Source organism: Medicago sativa, chromosome 2 (genome assembly GCF_051527215.1).
Source record: "Medicago sativa cultivar Bolivia chromosome 2, Bolivia_mono, whole genome shotgun sequence".
In the NCBI taxonomy this organism is placed as follows: Eukaryota; Viridiplantae; Streptophyta; class Magnoliopsida; order Fabales; family Fabaceae; genus Medicago; species Medicago sativa.
In genome coordinates this window covers 53,940,018-53,958,679 of record NC_140750.1, presented here as the reverse complement: position 1 = coordinate 53,958,679, position 18,662 = coordinate 53,940,018, and the positions used below count along the sequence as shown (strand labels likewise).

At 32.0% G+C, this 18,662-nt stretch overlaps 1 protein-coding gene, 1 long non-coding RNA gene and 1 pseudogene across 3 annotated transcripts; all 3 read left to right on the top strand.

Annotated features, from left to right (window-relative positions):
* Positions 1 to 125: 125 nt before the first annotated feature.
* LOC146948920 (uncharacterized) lies at positions 126 to 4,415 on the top strand (annotated as a pseudogene). Its single transcript, XR_015027063.1, has 3 exons — positions 126 to 484; positions 663 to 755; positions 2,109 to 4,415. The product of XR_015027063.1 is annotated as an uncharacterized LOC146948920 (transcript).
* Positions 4,416 to 4,703: 288 nt separating this feature from the next.
* Positions 4,704 to 5,329, top strand: LOC146948919 (uncharacterized). The gene is made up of 3 exons (XR_015025369.1): positions 4,704 to 4,791; positions 4,879 to 4,966; positions 5,066 to 5,329. It is a non-coding gene; the product is annotated as an uncharacterized LOC146948919 (long non-coding RNA).
* Positions 5,330 to 9,529: 4,200 nt separating this feature from the next.
* LOC146948918 (uncharacterized) lies at positions 9,530 to 13,520 on the top strand. Its single transcript, XM_085741477.1, has 9 exons — positions 9,530 to 9,671; positions 10,527 to 10,604; positions 10,699 to 10,949; positions 11,037 to 11,243; positions 11,333 to 11,425; positions 11,534 to 11,638; positions 11,729 to 12,100; positions 12,227 to 12,309; positions 13,287 to 13,520. Exons 2-9 carry the CDS (start codon positions 10,529 to 10,531, stop codon positions 13,354 to 13,356), a joined length of 1,257 nt encoding a protein of 418 aa, XP_085597603.1. The 5' UTR covers positions 9,530 to 9,671; positions 10,527 to 10,528; the 3' UTR covers positions 13,357 to 13,520.
* Positions 13,521 to 18,662: the final 5,142 nt, after the last annotated feature.

The window sequence follows — 18,662 nt, the reverse complement described above, 5'->3', positions numbered from 1 at the left end:
CTATCGTTGGAAAAAATAACTTATCCCAACAACAATTATTATTGTTGGAAATAATATAATTTTGTAAAGTCTATTAAGTTTATCCGAATTTGTAGACTTTTTTTTTATTTTTTAAAGGAATCCAAGTTTGTAGACTTGTTCATTGCCACTTAGTTTTAAACTGTAATTTTGTTCTATAAAAAAGGATATGGAGGAAACGCATTACATATGTTGCAACTAGTTAATATTAAAAAAAAAATCAAAGAACACCAAGTATTAGGAAGAAAAGAAAAAAAAAACTAAAATTCACCATTTGGCCAACAAACATTGAGAAAAAAAAGTTTCACGTGACATAAAAACAAAAGAAAAAGAACTAAGACTTCTCCCTCTTTCTCTTCTTTCTCGCCAACCATCTCTAACCCCAACCCTCAACCCATTCATTCACTCAAATTTCTCCATGTCTTTTATTCAAGCTTCTTCTCCACCTAATTGAAGGAATCAAAGGGTAAGTTGAAGGAATTTTTCTATCCCCTTTTCTTCTCTCATGTGGCAGAATTTTCTTTCTTCCTTTCTTCTTTAAGTGGTCGAGCCACTTCCCTTCCATATCTCTCTCAACTTTTCCCTCAAAATCTCATGATTTGATGTTGAATTTTTGTTGGATTAACTGAAAATTGCGATGACAGGGATCAGTATAGAAGGAATTGGAAAAGGCAAGGAGGTTTTAGAGAAAAAAGTAGAAGTTGGAGGCCTTAGACATCAAGAGAAGCTAATTTGAGGTGAGTTCCTTAATTAGGCTTAAATTTCTTAGTTAGGGGATGTAGATTGGATTATGATGAAGAGATGTACGATAACTAAAATCTCATGAGCAAATATTAGATTATGTGAATAATCCTTACATTTGAAGGCTTGAATCAAAAGTAGACAATTATTAGATAATTGGTGATTGGATTATTAATTTAATTTCCTGGACTATATATGTATATATAGTGAGTTGTTGTGTGCTTTTAGAGGGCTGTTGTTTTGGCTTTTGTGGTTCTGTTTTTCTGTTTTGGCAGCGTAGTGCCCTTGGCAATCATGCTAGAGGTGCATTGTGCTTTCTGGCTGGGCAGCACGGCCTGTTTTCATGAGGCTATATTGTTGGTGTTGGTTTTTTGTCTTGGGCCACCCTTTAGCTCATACGCTTGGGTGTTGTATTGCGTTTTTTGGACCAAATTATGAGAAATTCTTAGATGGGAACGTAAGTAACATGTCAGCATTTACAAACAACCAACAAAAACATTACACCTCATTTAATTTATTAAAACAATTAAAAATAAAATAAAGATGAAACGTGACCTCCTTATTACTACTCTCCTTCCACATTGTTTTGGTGCAAGTATTTTGTCCAAGGATTCATTCCATGTGTGTGAAGAAGAAAAATGAATCAATTTTAAACAAACAAATGATGTATTAATTATGACTGGATTGCCATAATAGAAACTGAATCAGATTAATCACCAAAAAGAAGGAAAAAAACTGAAAAAAAAACTACATCAGATTTGTAACCATGAACTTCCATGTGTGTGAAGGACTTCAGTGATTTTATTTAAAATCAAACCTTATTATGTCGCTAACTTCAGAACCTATTGAATTCAACACGTTAAAATTTGAGAATTAATCTCCTCAAGGTCATATATAAACTCTGCAGTTGGAGAAACAATTCCTCAAGATAATGGCGGAAGAAGAGCAAGCAATACGGAGAACACGTTTCATCTTTATTTTATTTTTAATTTTTTTTAATAAATTAAATGAGGTGTAATGTTTTTATTGGTTGTTTGTAAATGCTGACATGTTACTTACGTTCCCATCTAAGATTTTCTCCCAAATTATTTTATGAGAATTAGTTTTGAATATTTTAAGTTAAATTTATGATTTGTTTCCATTAGATTTATAACGCATTGAAATAAAAACAAGCTTTGAATGCATTGAATTTGTCACATATTTTTAATGTTGTGCATATTTTATGATTGAGAATTATATTTTTTTTATGGTGAATTTGTCACATTCTTATGAGAATTATATTTTGTATAGTCAATGTTTCATTTGTCACATATTTTTAATGTTGTGCATATTTTATTTTTGAATCGCAGGATCGTGTGATAATGCCTAAACAAAATAAAAGATGGATCAACCTTAAAGATAGAAGTTTACCGGAGTATTTAAAAGGAATGGATGACTTTTTAGACTTTGCTTTTTCTGGGCCCAACCCTCCAAACACTATCAGGTGTCCCTGTTGTAGATGCAATAATATTAAATTTAAGACAAGAAGTGAAGTGGATCGTCATTTACTTGATTTTGGATTTGAACCAAGTTATGATAATTGGGAGTATCATGGAGAATCGTCGGATGATTCATCAAGTGACAGTGATTTGAAGGATGCAGATAACATTGGCTATGGTGCTGATCATGAAAGGAGCGATGATGCTCAGACGTTCAACATGCTTTATGACATGCATCAGTCATTTAATGCAAATAGAGAAAATGTGTTTGATCATCCTACATCTAGTAATAGCAATTAAGAGCCAAATAAGGAAGCTAAAAGATTTTATGGATTGGTAAAAGATGCTGAACAAACATTATATCCAGGTTGTAAAAAATTCTCCAAATTATCTTTTATTATACGCCTTTTTCAAATGAAATGTCTGTATGGATGGAGCAATACCTCACTTGACTCACTTCTAAAGCTATTGGCTGAAGCTTTTCCCGAAGGTAATGTGCTTCCTGACTCAATGTATGAGGTTAGAAAGATTATCAAGGATCTTGGACTTGATTATGTCAAGATAGATGCTTGTGATAATGATTGTATTTTGTATAGAGGAGAAGACTATGAAAATCTTAATGAGTGTCCTATTTGTAAGAAAAGTAGATGGCGAGAAGATAAGAAGAAAAATGTCCCTAATAAGATACTTCGCTACTTTCCCATAAAACCAAGACTACAAAGGTTATTCATGTCAAAACAAATTGCAGAAGACATGACTTGGCATAAGAAGAAGAAAATTGATGATGGAGTTTTAAGACACCCAGCTGACTCTTTGACTTGGAAAAGATTTGATGATCAACATAGATCTTTCTCTAAAGATGCACGTAATGTGAGACTTGGCCTATCATCAGATGGTTTTAACCCTTTTGGTATGATGAGCACCAATTATAGTATGTGGCATGTGGTTTTAGTTCCTTACAATTTACCTCCTTGGTTATGCATGAAACAACCCAATCTTATGTTATCGTTACTTATTCCCGGTAAAAATAGTCCTGGAAATGACATTGATGTTTACCTTCAGCCACTAATTGATGACTTAAAAGAGTTATGGGATGTGGGTATTGAAACATATGATGCTTTTTCAAGATGTAATTTCCAATTGCGTGCAGCCTTGTTATGGACCATTAGTGATTTTCCAGGTTATGCGATGCTTTCGGGATGGAGTACTAAAGGAGCACTAGCTTGTCCATATTGCAATAAAGAAACTACCTCTTGTCATTTAAAATATAGTTTCAAGCAATGCTACATGGGCAACCGTAAATTTTTACCCAGTGACCACCCTTGGCGTAAAAATAAGAGCTCATTTGATAATACAAGGGAGGTTAGACAGGCACCACAACCATTGACTGGAGAGGAGGTCATAGCACAACATGAAAAAATACAGCCAGTTATCTTTGGTAAAACTATAAAAAAACGAAAGAGAGAGGAAGGGGAAAAGCATAATTGGAAGAAAAAAAGTATATTTTTCGAATTACCTTATTGGAGGACTGTATTGTTAAGACACAATCTAGATGTGATGCACATAGAAAAAAATATTTGTGAAAGTGTTATTGGAACATTGTTGAATATTGAAGGCAAAACAAAAGATACTTTCAAGTCTAGAATGGATTTGAAGCACATGGGATTCAAGAAGCCACTTCATCTTATTAGGAATGGAGATAAGTATACCATGCCCCCAGCACGTTACACAATGTCAGCGGCAGAAAAGATTAAATTTTGTCAAGTGTTGAAAGATACCAGGTTTCCCGATGCTTATGCCTCAAATATTAGTCGTCGTGTAAATGTAAATGAATGCAAGATTTCAGGACTTAAAAGTCATGATTACCATGTCCTTCTTGAGAGAATCATTCCACTTGCCATAAGAGGATTACTTCCAAAAGATGCGTGTGACCCATTAATTGAATTGTCTTTTTTCTTTGGTGAGTTGTGCTCTACAGAGTTAAAAGTGGATGAATTGGAGAGGTTAGAAAAGAATATTGCAGTCACTCTTTGTAAACTAGAGCGCATTTTTCCACCGTCTTTTTTTGATGTTATGGTTCATTTATCGATTCATTTGGCAAATGAAGCAAAGCTCGGAGGTCCAGTTCAATATAGATGGATGTATCCTGTTGAAAGGTTAGTTTACATAACATTTTGATGTCTGCATTTTAATATATTGGTGTGTGTGTATGTATGTATATGTATAATTATGTATTTACCTGTAGATTTTTACGAGTACTAAAAAACTATGTGCGTAACAAAGCACGTCCAGAAGGTTCCATAGCAGAAGGGTATGTAGCTGAAGAGTGTATGGCATTATTATGTGCAAGATATTTGATTGATATGGATTCTAGATTAAATCGACCAGATAGATATATGGACTATGTAAGTGATGATTGCACAAATTTATCCGTGTTTAAAACCAATGGCCGACACATTGGAGGAGATTCCTGGGAAAATATGAGCCTTTCTGAAATTCAACAAGCTCATTTTTACATATTACAAAATTGCGAGGAAGTTAGACCTTGGATCGAGTAAGTATGTTTACTCTAATTTTTAATTAATATAAAAATTATAATTAATAGTATTTCTAATTAAGTTGTATATTTTAACAACGCTAGGGAGCACATGATGAAGGTAAGAAATGAAAATAATAGAAATGTTGAAAAGAGGCACATGGAGCAATTTCCCAAATGGTTTGAAAATGAGGTAACATTCATCTATTATGAGAATTTGATGGCATTAATGTTATATTGCTAACTTAAACATCCTTTTATCAATTGAATTTTTTTAAACAATATTATGCAGGTTATTCGATTACAACAATTACAAGATGGAAGGATCAATGACCAACTAGTTGCATTATCAAGAGGGACAGATTCTCGGGTACTAAATCATAATGGGTACATTCTTAATGGTTTCAAATTTCGTACACAGAGTGTTGAACAACACTTAAAAACCCAAAATAGTGGTGTGATGGTGAAAGGTGATGAGTTGACAGGAAATATTGAATATTATGGCATGATTCAAAAAATCACCGAAATAAGATATTTAGATAATAACTTTGTGATATTATTTAAATGTGGCTGGTTCGAGGCTCCTTCTCAAGTTCGAAATCAAGGCAGGGGATATAAAAAAGATGAGTATGGATTTATTAGTGTCGATATCACAAAGTTATATTACGCAAATGATCCATTTGTCCTAGGTTCTCAAGCTGAGTTGGTTTATTATGTGAAGGAGAATGCCAATAAAAATTGGTATACAGTGGTAAAAGTCAAACCCAGAAATTTTTTTGATTTTCCACAAGAAGAAGATGGCTCAGATGCATATCAGTTGAATGAGTTCACCAATACAGATATAGCAATAGAAGCATCTTTAATGGACCAAGGAGATGTTTTAAATAGAGATGATATTGGTGGAACATGCTTAGATGAACATATTGTTATCAAAGAAGAAGAGTCCAAAGAATCAGTCAATGCAAATGCAAGTGATTCTGATAGTGATGATTTTGAAGTTGAATATTCCACGGATGAGGATGATTACTCAGAGAATGTAGATTCTGACTCAGAATAAAAAGATATTTTTACGCAATAAAAGAATTTTTCGGGATTATCTATTTTGTATATCTTGTATTGCTTAATTACAATTTCAGTTGACATGATTTATGTATTGCTTATTTCGTCAAACAAATATTATGAATATCATAAACCATAAAAACAAAATGAGGTATATTTGCAAATACAAATCGAAGAAATGATTTTTATAATCAGACACTTTGTGTTGGGTACGCCACTCGGCAGTGATACTTTTGGCTTTGCTTTCGAATTTTGTCTCTGTTTTTTAACTCGACTTTGATCCATTCTAGGCACATCTTGGACTTCTTAGGGATTTTTGATTGATATTTAATTTGGGTTCTTAGAAAAAAACAGATATATTAAATTCTATTTATAGTTCCTTTAAATATCTTAAATCAAAAATGGTTAAGTAGGTTTTTTTTAAAGGAGGTTAAGTAAGGTTTGCTCCTTATTAATATCTTAAATGCTATCTATAGTTCCTTTAAAAAATTCATTAAGTTTTGGTCATCTAAATGTTTTTCATCACGACTTTTGTTTTCTGTTTTTAAGTAAACTCATGTACGATTCATATTTTTTAAAGAAATTTTATAAAGATGTTTAGAATATTATAACAATTTTTCTAATGAAAATTCATATTTAATCCATCCATTGTTAAAAAAAATAAAACTTGTGAAAAAAATCCAATAATATGGAAAGATCTTTTTACGCAATAATTTTTTTTTATCGGGATTATCTGTTTTGTAAATCTTGTATTGCTCAATTACAATTTCAATTGACATGATTTATGTATTACTTATTTCTTCAAACAAATATTATGAATAGCATAAACCATAATAGCGAAATGAGGTATATTTGCAATGACTAAAATCGAAGAAAAGATTTTTGTATTATAAATACTAAAATCAAAAATTGATATATTAATGAGGGAGTGGGAGCAGTTGACGCTATTTAGTTTTGGGAAGGAATGCGGTGTAAAGTCGGTAACACGTAAAGTATCTCTTTTTGGAGTGTTCCTTGGTTAGTGAAGTTCTTTTGTGGAGTAGATTTAGGCGCCAGAGGGTTAGGAAGTTCTTTTGTTAAGTTCTTTTATGGTAGCTGAAGTGAGTAGGTTAGGTTGGAGGGTTGATGGAAGGGGTTGGAAGTGGCGACGGAGATTGTTCGCTAGGGAAGAGGAGCAGGTGGTGCAGTGTGATTCTCTATTCGATAACATTTTTTTCTTGCATGATAATGATTTGCATAAGTGGATTCGGAAACATGATCATGATGTTGACTATTGTGTAAATTGTATTTATAGCATTCTCAATCAGAATGAGGAAATGGGTAACGATTTGCATAACGACATAATTTGAAACAAAGCAGTGCCTCCAAGTGCCGCTTCTTGCTTTTTTTAATAAACAGATTCCTACCATGTGGAATAATTTGACTCATCGGGAAGTTGTTTTGTTAGTCTCGTTGTTGCATTCACGTGGCTATGGGAATGAGTAATCAATTAAATATCTATCTATTTATGGAGTGTAATTTTAATAAAGTATTTGGCATCTTCATATCTTTGATGGTTGTTGATTTATGTAATTCATCCTTATGATATTGGTCGTTGATTTATGCAATTCAAGATGTTTGATGTTTGATTTTCATTATTAATGGTTTAATAGGTGTCTTTGTATTAGGTATATGCCACTTCGGAGTGATGCTTTTGGCTTTGCTTTTGAATTTTGCCTTTGTTTGTTTTTTTACTTGACTTTGATCCATTCTAGGCACATCTTGTACTTCATAAGGATTTTTTAATTATTTTAATTTGGGTTCTCAAAAAAACAGATATATTAAATTCTATTTATAGTTCCTTTAAATATCTTAAATAAAAAATGGTTAAATAGGTTTTTTTTTAGAGGAGGTTAAGTAAGTTTTGCTCCCTATAAACATCTTAAATTCTATTTATAGTTCCTTTAAAAAATTCAGCAAAGTTTTGGTCCTCTAAATGTTCTTCATCACGGCTTTTGTTGTTTGTTTTTAAGTAAACTCTTATGTACCATTCATATATTATAAAGATGTTTTATAAAAATGTTGAATATCATAATAATTGCTCCGACAAAATCATATTTAATTCATCCATTGTTAAAAAAATTAAATTTATGCAAAAAAAATCTATAATATCCAAAACAAAACTCCAGAAAATAATTTAAAATTTCAAAAAATACATATGATTTTATTTAAAAGTAGGGAGTAAGAAAAAATTGTGATAAAAAACATTTGGGAGCCAATATATATATATATATATATATATATATATATAGAGAGAGAGACAGGATCCGTTGACACCAGGTGTCAACGAATTCGTTGACACCAAATGTTAACCGTCGATCTCTTTTGATCTAAGGGCTTATGTTTGTTCATTTAAAATACTACGTGAACTACTCTCACAGGATTATCCTTCCGTATTTTCCTGAATGAGATCTCAGTCTTTGTATTTGTCTTCCATTTTTTCTCTAATAATCAAGAACAATACCATCCCACCAGAACTTCACGATTCAGATTAATGTAATTTAAATTCATACGAATTAGGAATTGGCAGTCAATTAGGTTCAGGAATTTGGCTTTAAACTAGGTCAAAATGACCCATCTTGCCTTTGTTCTCAATCTCATGAAACTGTGATGTCAGTAGATCCTAACAACCACAACTTGTTTTGGTTGATGGCACTGAAGATGCAATTGTAGATATTCATGGCATATATATGATTTTAAAAATTCCAACATTTAAGTTCCGAAGATCCAATCCAAAATCCTCCTTGACTCACTACCTTCTTCTAATGAAAAAAATTAAGATACTAGGTTTTAATATAGTGATGATGGTGTAACTGATTAGGGGACCCAATATATGCCTATGATGAAATATACTCCTGCACATATAAATTGGATTGAGCAAAAGCCATGGATGGGGCAGCTACGGGAGAAAGAAAAAAAGATTCATGAGATTTAACAAACTGTGAAATAAAGAGATTCAGTTGAGCGATGAACACAGCCAATTGAGGGTTTAGGAAGAAAGAAATACTAAGGTGCTAAAAATACATTTGACTCACGGTGCACTTTTAAGTAAATAATTATTAGCCTTTAGATTAAACCAAATTAATGGATGAGATTTGGTGTCAATGAATCCGTTGACACCTGGTGTCAACGGATCCTAACTCATATATATATATATATATATATATATATATATATATATATATATATATATATATATATATATATATATGTAACCAAAATATCATCTATGGAAAAAGTTAACGATTGCTCCCGGGACACTTTATAAACACTTAAAGTGGTAAGATTTTATGAAAGTTTGTGCATTTATTATATTGGAAATTAAAGCCTTTTTTTTAATAATTTCTTTAATAAAAATGCTTAAAAAGTGTCCTGGGACTATGAGAAATGCTTCTTTTTTTTATTTTTTCAAGAAAGGACTATGAGAAATGTTAAGGAGTGTCCCAGACACTTTTTAAACACCTAATAGCCATAAACTTATTTAACAAAAAAAACTTAATAGAATTATAATTTTTAACAAAAAATTGGCGGCATTGTTTAGCCTAAAATAATTGAGCACTTTCTCTAACTCTTCGGTAACTGATACCCATTATCTCCTTCTACTCAAACATATACCCACTAACGTTTCTTCAATGAAAGCAAGAAACTCTGCACAATATGGAGGTAATGAGAGAGACCAAGCAACGCTAAAGTATTTTGCAGATTCAGATAAATAGCCTTCAAATCTCTTTCAATTTCTTGCAGATTCATAGTTCCCATTCGAATTTCTTTCACATTCAGAATTCAAATTTCTTCCCCAGGTAAGTATTTTGTTGCCTCTGAAATATAGTTTGATTTCTTGAATCATTTACATGCTACGTTTTTCCTTTGATCAATTTTGGTAAAATGTTTGACTGCATGAATGGGTTGTTTATGGGTTTGTCAATGATTTGTTTCCGCTGGCTTTCTCTCTCAATCAAAATCTAGGGTTATTTTTGTTTGACCATGAATGTTGCTAAAAGGGGAAGAATTGGGGATATGAATGAATTGTGGGATCCGGGGGATTGCCTTCAAGGTAGTGGAGTCCGAAGGATTGCCTATTGCGGTTATTTAAGTGTAGTGGGGTTTGTTTGGTTCAAGGGATTGGGGGCTGTTGCTGTTTTATTTCTGCAGGGTCTGTTAGCAGTTTCTATTGTTTGCTGCTACTGCTTTTGTTAACTTGATGCGGTGAATCGGCAAGGCCTGCGGTTTTTTGCTCCTTCTGGTGGAATGTTCAGCTGTTACTAGGCTGCAATCCTGGGTTTCAGCTGCTGTTCTGTTATTTAAGTGGTGGCTAATGATTAGTTTTAGCTATGGTTGTGTATTTTAGTGGGTTTCATCAGATTACAAGGCCATAACTTGTTACTGTCACAGTTTCATTTATTTGGGGGATTGTTTTCTGCCCCTGTTGTTTCTCTATTACCACTGCTTGTATTTTTCATTACTTGGATGTGCTGTTGAATAAATTTTGCAGTTATGAAAAACAAATTATTGATGTCGCAATATCAACTTTAGTGTTGTGTTCGGTGTTTGTATATCTATGTGTCTTTAATTGCTTCATAGACAAGTTGTGCTGATATGGTTTTGTTCGTGATAATTATTTGATGATTTAATATAATGTTATTTATTTTATTTAGTTATGGCACCCCCAAATCATGATTCAGAGACACAACTTCCAAATTCTTCAAATAACAATACAAGTCAACATCAAGAAGGTACTTAATTGATTTTCTTACTTTAATTTTTATTATTCATGAAATTTCACATTATACTTCTCTTCATTTTCTTTTTTGATTAAAAATGTTATAGAATGTTCTAATGCACAAAAAGTTGGAAGGGGAAGAACTATTGGCTTAAGTGTTGCAAAAAAGAAAAAGAAAAGCGCTACTGGAAAATTGCATGTTGTTATTCCGACAGATAAAATGGTAGCTGTTGGATCAGGAGCTGCTAATTTTGTGACTGAGATCTCTATTGTTGTCCTAAAAAATGCACCTTTTAATGTCAAGAAATGGAGAAAAATTCCACAAGAGACAGAAAACAAGATAGTAGCAAAAGTTTTGGTAAATCATAATCCTTTGCCTTTTTATTTTATTTGATTGCTTTTACAGAGTACTCACTATAGTTTTCATTTTAATTGTTGAGTGCAGGATACTTTTGATATTGATAATACAAAGCATAACAGAGATGTTATTATTGATACTGCTAAAAGACTATATCGAAATCATAGATGCAGATTTCATAAACACTTTAGCCAATACAAGACAAATGAGATAGCTTTGGAACATAAACCAGATGATTTAAGTGACGAAGACTGGAAGTACTTGGTAGATTATTTTTCAAGTCCTGAATTCAAGGTATGTTTGTGTTAGATTTACTATATAAATATAGGTAATTTAATTCTATACGTAAACATTTACTATGTTTCTACTTGTGTTATTTACAGGAAATTAGTAACAGGAACAAATCAAATAAATCTAAACAAGTTATTAATCATAGATGTGGAAGGAAGTCATTTCAAGCTGTTAGCTATGACGCGGTAAAATATAAAATATCGAATCTTCTTGTTTTTTTTTTTGGTATATTTGTCATTGACTTGATAACTTATATGTATTTATATTTTGTGATGATGAAAATTTGCTTTTAGAGAGATCCTGAAACCAAAAAGGAGCCCAACTATAAGGATTTATGGAGAATGACTCACACAAACAGCAATGGAGAATGGATAAATGATGCTTCTAAGGAAGTTCATGTATGACATCCTTTTTTGATTTGTTAAACATATATAATTGTGATTAATTTTTTATTCTAGTTTTAATTTATAATTTACATTTTTAAATAGATGAAGGTTGAAGAAACTTCTTCAGCTTACTTAGAAGCTGGATATGGGGACACTGATGCCATTGCGAATACTGCTTTTGAAGCAGTTGTGGGAGAGCGATCGGGATATTGTCGTGGCTTAGGAGCTGGAATTAAACCCCAAAAGGGAAAGTCTGTCACAGGTTTGCAAGAACAATTAGAAAAGGAGTGTGAAAAAAGACAAGATATAGAGATGAAGTTAAAAGAAGTAGAGACTCAACTCGAAAAGAAGCGAAACATGAGGGAAGAAATGACAGCAAAATTTGAAGAGAGTCAAAGGCAACTAGAAGAAAAGATGGAGAAACAATTTGAGGAAAAAATGGCAAATATGTTTAGTCAAATGATGAATTTCCAAGTAAGTATATGAATAACCGTAGTTGGTACAAAAATATAATAAATTTTTAATTTTGTATTATATATTAAAATCTCTTTGTTTATTTTATTAAATTTGTCATGGGTGTTATTTTGAACATTTTTACAGGGTATCGGTGGACAATTTTCTAGTGCACTTAATATAATGTCTGGACTTGTTCACAAGGATAATAACACGACTTCAGAGAAATTGTAAGTAATTTTTCTTGACTTTTAGCATACAATTTTGTCCAAATTTTATTTTGAGTTGAGATGGATTGGTGGAGACACGACTTGATGCATTTGTGAAGATATTCTAATTGAGAATTCGTTTTAGCAATTCGTTTTTGTGCTTAACTGTGATGTTGATTTTGGTGTGGTAGTGGTTATTGTTATCGTGCAGTAGTGATTACTTTGGCCACTGTTTTCCTTGTTTTTAGTGGTGTTCTGCTGTTTAGTTTTTCTGCTCAACTAGCTTTGGCCTTTTATGTGTACTGCCCTCTTGCCCTGTAGGAGCTGCTTGTGCCGAGCAAGCACGCGTAAACTTGCTTCCATTGTCTGACAGTGTGTGGTTTATGATTTTAGTTAGATGCTATTGTAACTATCTATGTGAGTTAAAATTTGAAAAGTTATATTTGGTAATAGTTCATAATGCCTAGATTTCGGTAAATGGTGATGCTGTTATGTTATGAATTGAACACATCTATGTTGGATAGTTAGTGTTGAAGCTTATACTGAATAATAGTAAATTCAAGTCTGTGTAATGTTAAGTAAATTTGTTGGACTATCAAAGTTGAATCGTTGTGGTATCATGTACTTTTTTCCTAAGAATCAATGGCTTATTTTGGAAGTATAATGTAGTAAGCATTTGTGGATGCTGCATCACACACTACTATGCTTTGTAATGAATCTTAAAACTTGGTGTTTGTTTGTGCACTCCTACGTTATTTTTGTTTGCTGGTTTGACATAGCTAAATACAAGTTTGGATTTGTTTAAGATACACATAATGAATATATGCTGAAGTTGGTGGATTAATGCTTCAGTTTGTTATTGTTTTTTGGGTTTTGCTAATTTGACAGACACATTTGAAACATATGCTATATGATATTTGTTTTATGTTTTTCTTCCATTCATTAATTGTATAGGAAAAAACACATTAAATATTAATTCCACTATGTTGAAATTGCAGGTCAAGTAAGGATGATTCAACTGCTTCACAAAAAAAGATTCAAAGAAAAGCTACAAAAAAGAAGAATTAATATTGTTGTGGAGCCACAATTTTATTTGTTATATTTGTTAATTTTTGGAATTTTTAGTTTTTCTTTTTTATGAGAAAACCATTTATGATTATTAGTTTTTGTGTTAAGGATAATTTATGGCATTTTATATTTTTAATGTTATAGTACTTTGCATCTACATTAAACTTGTTCATTTTTTACATTAAAAATATTGTGACTTCTAATGTAATTTACTCTTGAATAGTTATGACGATTTAAATTACAAATGTGATTGACACTAATTTTATTAGAAAATAAAAGTCAAAAATAATAATTTTTATTAAATGCCATAAGTCGTTGGGAAATGTAATTTATACCAACTACTCTGGCTGTTGCGATTAATAGAAAATAGCAGCAATTTGTATTGTTGACAAAAGTTGTTGCGGAAAATACTTAATCGCAACGAATAATCATTGTGACATTAATAAAAAAATAGTAGCAATTTGTATTGTTGGCAAAAAAGAACTTATCACAACAACTTTAGTTGTTGAAGAAAATACTTTGTCGCAACGAGTATAGTCATTGTGACATGTGACATAAGTCAACAATAATTGTCGTTGCAAAAGCATTAGTTTTCACAGCGACATCAGGTGTCGTTGCAAAACTTTTCGCAACAGCACTTATGCCAACGACATGCAGCGATATTTTTTTCGCTGGGAAAAGCACATTTCGCAGCAACTTTTCATTTTTCTCAACGACACATGTCGCTGTCAAAAACCTTTTTTCTTGTAGTGAGCTCCCAAAAGAAAGATTTACAAATTTAAGCTAGATCATTAGATTGATATTTGTTTGTGAGCATATTTGTACAAGACTGTGTATATGATGAGACATAGATGGGTTCAAGTATTAAAAGGGAAAACAATAACATGATGATAATCAGTAAACTATCTAGTATATATAATATTGAACTGTTGGTGAGACTTGCATGACTTTATTGTCTATACTACTGTTCGTTAAGCATATAGTAGTGTATAACTTTGATGCTCAAGTGAAACCTAAATGTAAAGTACTTAGCACACTTTTGGAAACACAGTGGAAACATAGAACCACGCCTCAAATCAAAGCAAGAAGTTATTATAACTTCAGCACAATCATGAGGTGACACATCGAATTTTAAGGTTTCATAACACTATTAGGACTATATATCAATCTCATTATACTTACAAAGATGGATTTGAGGAAAATATTTCCTATGCTAAACAAGAGAATATATGAAATTCATCCCAAGTTGATTTTGGTTTAAACTTTGGTTAATCTACTTCTGGATTTCTATTATATAATTCTTAAATTACTTCTTTCCCGTATTATTTCCTTAATTCTTGTGAAGTTTCTAAACTTCTACTTTTCTCTTGCTAAATAATTGGTTCATAAAGTTGATGTTATATTTTATTTTTAAAGCAACTCTAGAATCCGAGTTACCAATACCTCACACCTTCCAATAAAAAATATTCATTGAGCAGTTAGAGAGGAGTCCCCCCTAGAACGGGTTCGATACGGCGGCTGACTGCCTAAGAGTTACTTAAAATAAATTTGATTATACTTCAAATTATTTCAATAAAATGTACAAAACTTTTTCATTTAATATGATGCTATTTTTCCAGAATTTGGTATCATAAAAATATTCAAAAATGGCTTTGTTGTTGCTATGCCTTATAGTAACTACGATGATTTTTATTTTGAAGTCCTTCGCAAGCTTAAATAATGTGAATTATGTCACAAATTTATTTCAAAATACCAGAGCCCCTCTCTCCAGCTCTCCATCATTTCCATGAGGCAGCGATTGTACATCACAGGAAGCGCAGCATTGTCAACCACCAATCACACTGCCATTTTTGTACTTCTCATGCATCATTCGCTGTCCTGTTAACAGCCTTCGTTCGCTCCCATTTGCAGAAGTGTCAATGAACACTATCGCACACAATCTACCACAACCTTCAGCCAACTTCCACCAGTTATCAACCGCCAGAGGTCTTGGATCTACCACTGCATATATCCATGACACTAGTGGCACACAGAGAAACTACTAAGTAATTAATGAACATAGTTACCGACTTGTAAACATAGTTACCGACTTGTATGTGCAAAAGTTGATTGGTTTTAATGATACCGAGTTTTCTTATGGTATTTACGCTCATTGATGGTGGGGATATAAACATGGAAAGTCAGTTTAAATATATTGAGAATAAGTAGTTATGTTGAAGTTTTTCTATAATATGGTAAGTATTGTATTCTAGTGTAAACATAATGAAAGAGACTAGATATGTTTAAATTTTGCTATGTCGTGGGCAGTCGTGTATTCTAGCCTCATGAAATTGTGTTTATGAATTAGCTTTTATAGAATCAAAATGGTTACAATCTCAGTCTTTAAAACTTTGCTTTACACGTCATCTAATGAGAGTTCATCATCTTGCCAAATACTGTATTTTTATTAGACGTCATTTGAAACTTAGTTTACACTGATTGTGTAAATAAGTTTATATTTTTGAACTGATTACAACCTATGTGGATTTATATCGAGGTGATTGAAATTAAAAGAACGAAAACTGCAATGATGGTTTCCCTTCCTTCAAAACTGTGTGCCAAACCCCTTACCCAAGCAGCACCATGAGGAGTAAGGTACCATGCTCTGTGAATGAACAATACGAAATATATGACTCAAATTTTTGTTTGTGTCTGCTACTTTAAACTTCTAGAAAAGGAAGTGATGGTAACGCGACAGAAGGCTTTTGCAAATTCTTTTCATTGTTTTTTTCCTTGTTTTATGAGAAACAACAAAAAAAGAAGCACAAAAAGCCAAAATTCAGAGACGTTACCGTCAATACACCAACTGTATCATCCGTTACACGCAATTTCTAAGCTTCTACTTCATCTTTTATCCCATCCCATCCCATCTCATCACCTCTTATATATATACATACACCTTCATTTCATTTACCTGCAAAATTTCTTCAAGTTCATTTCAGTCACCAGCATTAAGGTATGTCCAACTTTCCATTCAATTGTCTTTGGTTATCAATGATTCTATTCTATTATCTGCATATGTATGTGTTTATTTTTTTGGAAAATGCTAATTTGCAAGAAAATTTGCAGGCAAGAAACACAAGAATAAATCCAAACCATTAATTTAAATCTCACTATATCCCATGTATTCCGCCAAATATTTATTATATCACCAACTATTTGTTTAAGATCCTTCCACATGTATATTCTTGCAATTCTTGCAAAATCCTTCGTAACATATCATAGGGCTAGACTAGATCATAGGGTTATAACCATGCAAAACTTTATTATGCCCATGACCACAAGGGAACAACCTTATGGTAACATCATTGATGGAAAGTTTGCATAACAATGCATCTACATTTGCAGATCATGCATGTAAAATGGAATATTGATGATGATTGAGAAGTATTATGAGAATTTAAATAAAATGAATGGAGGAGTCAAAATAAAATAACGTAGAGTCGGGGGTGTAGAATATAAGTTTTAAATAAGTGGGGGAGGGGAGGAGTAAAAGAATAGTGACTAAAAGCTTCTTCAGATTCTGACTTAACTGTCCACTTGACTACACCTGGTGGTTTGCGCAACCTGCTAAAGTCGTTGTTTGCCTTCTTAGGCTGTTTTCTTTTTCTTGTTTATGTTGCTCTCTTTTCTTTCCTACTCTTATTCCTTCGTAACAAAAAAAAAAAAAAACAAACTATTTTTTTTTTTGGAAAAGATATATTTTTATTACTATAAATAAACGACAAATAGATTTTTTTTTGTATAGTCACTACAAAATAATCTTTAAATTATTTAATGTCAAAATCACTTTTATTTTAATCCGCAAAAAACTAACCCTTAATTGAAAATAGAAGTACTCACTTTATGTTGAATGTGCTTACTTGCTAGAAACTTTTGTTTCCTAGGGTAATGTTGTTGACAAATGGATTTGAAAATATGATTCGGATGTTGGCTATTCGTTAAAATTACCACATTCTAAATAAAAGTGTGCATCATGAACATTAATCCCTTTCAGACTTTATTTTTGTATTAAAGTTGTACCTCTCAAAGTCTTGTTATTGGCCAGGAAAACTCTTAATACGGGGATTCCAATGAAAGACAACTTGGTTAGTCTCGGCGTGATTTCTGCAGGTTCTTTGTTGTGCCCAAGTGGTTGCGGAAAGAAAGAAATTATTAATCATATTTTTATGGAATCCACTTTCTTTGGTATAATTTGGTCTTCAATCTTGCATTGGTTGGGAATCTTGTGTTCAACCATTATATGTTTGCTTTCATACCTTGAAATTTTGCGGTTCACATTTATATCGCAAGGATATTCGTTATTTCTTATAGGTGATTTGGTTGACTTCTATATGAGTCATTTGGAAGGAGTGTAACTCTCAATTTTTTTTGTATCAAGGAGCAGAATCTTGATTACTTAATAGATTGCGTCAAACTTTTCTATTGGTGATAAAGGAGCAGAATCTTGATCACTTACTAGATTGTATCAAACTCTTCTCCTAGTGGTGGTTGAAATCCAAAACTGATCTCTTTTAATGATTTTCATTCTCGGTGGAATGACCCTTTCGATTTGCATTGGTTTTGTCATCATGTAATGTTGTGTTTGAATCTTTGTTTCTTGTTTAGACTTTGTATTCTATGACCTTGTTATCTTATAGGCGCACCTTGTGCCTAATTGAAAATCCAATTTTTTATTATACTGCAATTGTCTTCTTCTTAAAAAAAATATATTTTAATATATGGTATACTTGAAGATTTTTTTTTTAATTAATGGTGCAATGAAAACTGGAAAAAAAAACTAATTTTAAAACAATTTTTCTTTGTAAAGTGTGACATTCGTTATGAGACGGATAATGTATCGCCCCCAAATTTTGATCCCAAGTGTTACTCAACGGTGTTTATAATTTAAAAAAAAAAATCATTTTTTTAAAAATAATTACTACGTAGTGAATAAAAGTTGTGTTATTTCTAACTTATTATCTTTCTTTCAAGAACATAACACAATTTACTATTTATTTTTAAAAGCTAAATCAATGTCAAACATACGGTACAATATTATACAATAAATCAAACAAATTATCATTGATCAGAAGGAAAGGTATGCATCAAAAATCATTTTTTAAATACATGATTTTGTATGCAAAATTATGCATTCTCTTACTACATGGTCTGGATATAGTCATATAGCATCACCCATACCAATAGAAAATTTCACACAAAGCCATAACCAAAATATATTCCGTGATTGAAAACTAGTGGCCTAGCTTTACGATCATATACTCATA

Excerpts from the sequence above, each read along its gene's own strand:
- LOC146948918 (XM_085741477.1), top strand. The coding sequence starts at position 10,529 with ATGGCACCCCCAAATCATGATTCAGAGACACAACTTCCAAATTCTTCA. Across the intron at positions 10,605-10,698 it reads TACAAGTCAACATCAAGAAG|AATGTTCTAATGCACAAAAA; the intron begins GTACTTAATTGA and ends AAAATGTTATAG. Across the intron at positions 11,244-11,332 it reads TTTCAAGTCCTGAATTCAAG|GAAATTAGTAACAGGAACAA; the intron begins GTATGTTTGTGT and ends TGTTATTTACAG.